The sequence below is a fragment of the Centruroides sculpturatus genome, unplaced genomic scaffold (genome assembly GCF_000671375.1).
Source record: "Centruroides sculpturatus isolate CEXI.00-Female unplaced genomic scaffold, Cexi_2.0 scaffold169, whole genome shotgun sequence".
Taxonomy (NCBI): Eukaryota; Metazoa; Arthropoda; class Arachnida; order Scorpiones; family Buthidae; genus Centruroides; species Centruroides sculpturatus.
Window position 1 is genome coordinate 376,470 of NW_019384492.1, and position 6,202 is coordinate 382,671.

The 6,202-nt window shown below is 32.0% G+C and overlaps 1 protein-coding gene across 1 annotated transcript in view; it reads left to right on the top strand.

Annotated features, from left to right (window-relative positions):
• Window positions 1-4,930, top strand: part of LOC111621809 (patatin-like phospholipase domain-containing protein 7) — an 89,166-nt gene extending 84,236 nt beyond the window's left edge. The window contains exon 11 of the mRNA XM_023364055.1: window positions 4,335-4,930. Coding sequence (XP_023219823.1) covers window positions 4,335-4,427 — 93 coding nt within the window. The 3' untranslated portion in view covers window positions 4,428-4,930. The remainder of the gene's footprint in view (window positions 1-4,334) is intronic.
• The last annotated feature ends 1,272 nt before the right edge of the window (window positions 4,931-6,202 follow it).

Sequence of the window (6,202 nt, forward strand, 5' to 3'; positions counted from 1 at the left end):
GAGACTCGTGCGGTCATAAAATACCTGACGAAAAAAGGGTTGACCGCATCTCAAATCAAAGCTGACATGGATGAAGTTTTGGGAGAGTCTGCTCCTTCGTACACCACTGTGAAAAAATGGACAGTCCTTTTTAAATCTGGCAGAGAGAGTGTGGAAGATGACCCTTGCAGCGGACGGCCGCCAACTGCTGTCACTGAAGAACATATCGACAAAGTTCACGATTTGGTATTAGCAGATCGCCATTTGAAAATGCGTGAGATAGCTGAGACAACAGGCATCTCTGTCAACCTAGTGCACCACATTCTAACCGAAAATTTGGGTATGATGAAGGTCTCAGCAAGGTGGGTGCCGCGTCTGCTGACTGCTGAGCAAAAACGTGTTCGCACTTTGATGTCAAAGGAGTGTTTGGACTTTACCAGAAAAACCCATAGGATTTCTTGCATCGGTTTGTGACTACTGACGAAAAGTGGATCCATTACTACACTCCTGAAACAAAAGAACAGTCGAAGCAATGGAAACACCACAGTTCGCCACCACCACCAAAGAAGGCAAAGACAGTTCCATCAGCAGGGAAAGTGATGGCCTTGGTTTTTTGGGATGCTAAAGGCATCATCTTTATTGACTATCTAGAAAGAGGAAAGACCGTTAATGCTGTCTATTACTGTGAACTTTTGGAAAAAGTGAAGAAAGAAATCGAAGAAAAGAGGCCACACTTGAAGAAGAAAAAGGTTCTGTTCCACCACGATAATGCACCTGCACATTCCACCAGAATCACTGAACAAAAGGTAAACAAACTTCGCTTCCAATTAGTTCCACATCAACCATACTCACCTGAGTTGGTCCCCAGTGCCTTCTACCTTTTTTCAAACCTAAAAAAGTTCTTGGCTGGAAAGAGATTCCACTCAAATGACAAAATCATCTCTGAAGTGAATGAGTATTTTGCACACCTTGACAAATCGACATATTGTGATGGCACAAAAAAGCTAGAACATTGCTGGAATAAGTGCATTGCTAACAAAGGAGACTACATTGAAAAATAAAAAAAGTTTTAACATTACTTTGTTTGTTGTTCTATTTGAGGCCGTGAACTTTCCAAACAGCCCTCATATTATTATCTGAGTTTGTTTTACAAAGTGTTCATATTATATATTTTAATACATATGCCTATTGTGAACCAGAAGGGAGGTCAGAAGACGCTGCCTCTGTCACAAGTCAGGATGATACATCAGGCGAGTGAAGGGAGAGTTGCTAGAGGTCGACGATAAGGTGAAGGGCGTGATCGAGTAAAANTATATTTTGTATTATTTAGATTACGTCAATCATTTTAAATTATAATATAAAATGAATAAAAGTTTTAAATCTTTCGTGGACCACTGATTGGGAATCGCTGCTCCAAAGCAAGAACTAATCGGTCATTTTTATAGTGATTTTTGAATTCAGCAGATGAAAATACATAAGAATATGCTAATTTTGAGTCCAAAACAAAATCATTGTTGTCCAGTGTTACCTACAGAATTTTATTGAAGTTTTTAAGATAATTTTGAGGAAAAATCTTAAGAAATTTCTTGTACATACGAAACCTGTCATTATAATTAATTATATTTCATCAATTATTTCAAGAGTTAACTATTAATAGTTATAGAATTGGTTTTCCTATCTATATTCTCTTAGTAATGCTAAAAATTATTTTCAGCAAGTTGGTTACAATTATGGAAAGAAATATTTTGCAGAAAATAATGGAAAATATAATAAAGATAACTATGGATCATTTTATGAATTAAATATGGTATGTATTTTTAAATTAAATATTAAACAAGATTCATAAAAAAATCTTTGAAAAATTAATTCAGATGATAATAAATGTTAATTGTAAATGATCATAAATTATATTTTTACAAACAAATGCATGTTTTATATTTTAAGATCTCATGAGTTGAGTGGTCACTAAATGGAGGTTCATTAAACAATACATAAGATTTTGTAAAAAAAATGCAAATTGAATTTAATAAGAATGGCAACTGATAAGAATTCTGACTACTCAAAAATATAAAAATTACAACTATGTTTATGAAATTTAACTGTAAAACTCCCTGCTGTTTGACGTTATTGATTGTTCAAATTAAATAACAATAAACAATACCAAATTTATCAGCTTTACACTTTTCACTAATTCAGCTATTTTTTAAAAACTCTCCCATTATTTATTATTTAAATTATGCCTAAAAATATGCACTAAAAATTATTTATAAACTCTCCCAGCATAAATAAATGCAAAATTTTGAGATTAAAAAAAAATTGTAAAAATTTACATTTTGTTTCCATTACATGATGAAGGGTAGTATAATCAGCACAAGGTTTTTCTTTACGTCCTGCTTTTAATCCACTTTTTTATTTGCCAATACCCGTTTCGGGCCTATGCCTCTAGCAACATTTTATATCCATTAAGACAAATATGTAACATCAAAAAAATCTTTGTAAATGCCAAATATCCTTGTATGGCATCCAGTGATGTGATACAAGGACCATTCATCAAAAATGAATATTTCTGCTTGAGCCAACTCACCGACATTTGAAGACCTACACAGAGATGACACACAGGGATAAGAGTTAAAGCCTGAGTTGCAATAGGAGGATAAAAATCTTTCATAATTTGAAATATTCTAATTCTATGATCTCAACTCACTTTGATCTCAATTTACCTACAGTCTGGATTGTAACTGTCGCCAGATGAATGTCGAGGTGTTCGCACAGGCAATCCACTTGAGAAGAACCTGGCTATTACGTGCAATGATAAAACTGACATAACTATGTGACAAGTCACAAACACCAACAACAAAATGGAAGTTTTGGTTAGAAATACATACTTTTTCTTGCCATATATCTAATAATAGACAGATATTATCATCTCTCTGGATGTCTTTATTTCTCTGTTGATAGCCCGACACGTGTTCTGCAGCCATCTAGTATTTTCTTGTGCGCACGGGATTGTGGGATCTCTCTTATGACTGGATCTAGTTTCAAGAACTCTTGAGTCGATCACGATTGAACCTCGCTTCAGTTGAGATTGAAATGGTTGAGAGAGGTCGCACCATGGCATAGTTGCCGACCTTGGTCACAATCTAGATTGAAATGCTCAGTGCAAAAGGGGTATAAGGGTTCAAACTAAAGTTTTGTATTAAAAAAAAAAAAACCGGGAAGGGAGTGAGAGCTGACCCAAGAACATCATTGAAACCAAGAGTTGACCAATTCTTTGAACATCCATTGTTGCCCACCAGTTAACCAATGCCTTAGTCATAATCCATTTCTATCAACCATAAACTTGCAATTAGATAAGATTTGCAAGATATAAAGACTTGGACAATCCATTTGATCATCCTCATTGTCATACTTTTATTAAATCAGACATAAACTTTCTCTATATTATTATAAACTCACTCTCTCTCACATGTTTGATTGAGAAGTTTTTTATTTACTCTACAAAAATACACTAAGAGATTTAAGTGTGTGAAACCACTCTGTATCAAAACTCATGCAACACAAACCAGTCTTTACTCTTTTTGATAAACTTTTCAACAAGAATAGATGTCTCTAGTCTTGCAAAGGATTTTGGGACATTGGGCAGAACAACTAATGTGCATTATTTTATCAGCATGCAACAGTGGCAGCTCATAGCTATCTAATATGAGGTGCCAGGTAACTACTACTTCACATAACAAACTACAAATTATATATATATATATATATATATATCACAAAATAGTCTTAAATTTTATTACATAGTACTTATATATATATGTAATAAAGTGCTATGTAATAAAATTTAAGAGACTATTTTGTGATTTTATTTTTCTTTGAGTGTGTTGCAATTCTGCAATACTTATCACAAGCTGATGTTGGTTTGTAGTCATAGAATATCCAGGTATACAAGATTCATAATTAAGTAAACAAACAAATCTTCAAATTTAAGCACAATTAATGTCAGAAGATGGAATATAGACATTGGCAATAACAATGAAAATTATTAAATAAATATGACAAAGTGTTTTTCAAATGCATTTTGTAAAAATTTAAAGAATAAACTTTCATAAACAATTATAAAAATAGAGTCATCAGATGTAACTGGAAAATGTAAGGAATAGAACATTTTCACAATTTAGAGGGGGGAGAGAGAGCAAGAATTATTATTTAAAATATCTGGTACATGTTCAATAAGTGGTTGCCAAGCACTTATATTTGAATGTTTTTAGTTAGAGCTATTGAAAAAGTGATCTTTTAATTAAGTTTTATTATATTTTGTTATAATTTTACAAATTTTAAATTTTAATTCTTTTTAGGCATCGAAAGACATTCGTCATGACATAATCATTGATTTAACTCAAATGATATTAAAAGTTCAACTGTCAAAACAACCTTCTGATCGTAAGTAAACTATGGTTAATTCTGAAATATCTGATGATAAATATACACAGTCAGTTACCAAAATTTATTCCAAATTTCTCTAAACCAAAGTTGAAATCAGTTATTCTGTAACTTTTGTTTTTTAGTAAACATTAAATAACATGTTTCCTGTGGTATATTCCAGGTAAAAGTATTGTTTTTTTGCCATACAGACTAGTAACTTATGCAAATATCTCCTTTGTATTCATTTTTTAGCTGGAATATATGAAAGATTACACATCTATTTCATAGCAACCAATTGTGTCCTGTAAACAAAATGTTTTTCTTCCTCACCAAAGGAAATAAATAGATTAGAATGATTTAGTTATCAAGAATGTCCTAAATGGAATGGAGATTGGCTGGAATTATTCACTCATATGTCAACAGAACATTTTTAATATTCAATAGAATTCCAACACAGTTTCATCAATACATTTTAAAACAATAGATTACAAGTATTTATAAAGAATTTTCTATGTACTAGGTACTTGAATGAAAAACAACAGAAAAATTGTAGCGATATTACTAAACATTTAACATTTTATTAGTGGATAACTTATATAAGCTATCCAATTATTGTTCTGTATGATGTATTGTACCCAACACAAAAAGTTTTAGTCAGTCAGCACTTTAATTTCAACATAGATAATTTAATTGGTCGAATGTTCTATGATGTTATTCCATAAATTTGTTTATATATAAAATCATATAAAATTTTGAAAGAACTAGCATGTGTTTTATTAATCTAATTTTCCTATGTCAGTTTAAAAAATGATAGGTGGCTACAACTTTATATCAGGTGTAGTACATTAGGAGCCGTCCATAAATTACATAAGGTATTTTAGGGTGGGTGGGGGTCAAGGATTTCTTACACTATCTTACTCAGGGGTAGAGGGTAATAATCTTGTCTTATGTAATAATCTATTTTTATTTTTTGATCTTGTTGAGTGGTGGCGTTTTGAATTTGGCTTCAATTTGGTGGTTTCTATTAAGAACACTTGTCTCGTGACGTGATAGAGTAATAACACTAGCAGATTCACACTACACATTTTTTCTCATGGGAGAAACGCCATGTGGTGGTTTGCCTCTCTTGTTTTTTATTACAATAAGTGCACCACTCTTATGGGTGTATAACACTAAGAATACATAAACCAAAATACACGATACAAAATAAACATAAAATTAGTATTCGGCTTTCAGTGAAAACTAAAATGTAAAACTAGAAATTATAAATACAGTAGAGCGTCGTTTATCCGAATCAATTGGGGACTGGGGTTTTTCAGATAACCAATTATGTACGAAAAAATATATTAATTTATCCCGTGTTGAAATTCTTCTCCATTGCGTGTCACTTCGCGTTGAATTTTCATCGATGTTAAGCCTAACGAAGACTATTGTATCGTTAAAAATTATTTTTTTATTTTGTACAAACAAAATAAATATATTGAAAAATATAAAAACAATAAAAAATTATACTTCAGAAGTTAATTTAGTATCAAAAACGTAAAATATTTGAGTAGCCGAAGACATAGCCAAAGATTACAGTGCCACAGCACTGGTGAAAATTTAAATTTGTCGACTGGAATTCCTTCGGATAAACGACGCTCTACTGTAGTCTTTTCTTCCATATTTTTTGAATATAATTGTAAAAAACATGAAACAGTGGTTTCTGAACAAGCTTATCGAGTGGACATGGCCACTTGAAACCAAGCGTAAAAATTTCTAATTTCAGAATAAGTCTATCTTGATCGTAAATTGGACAATG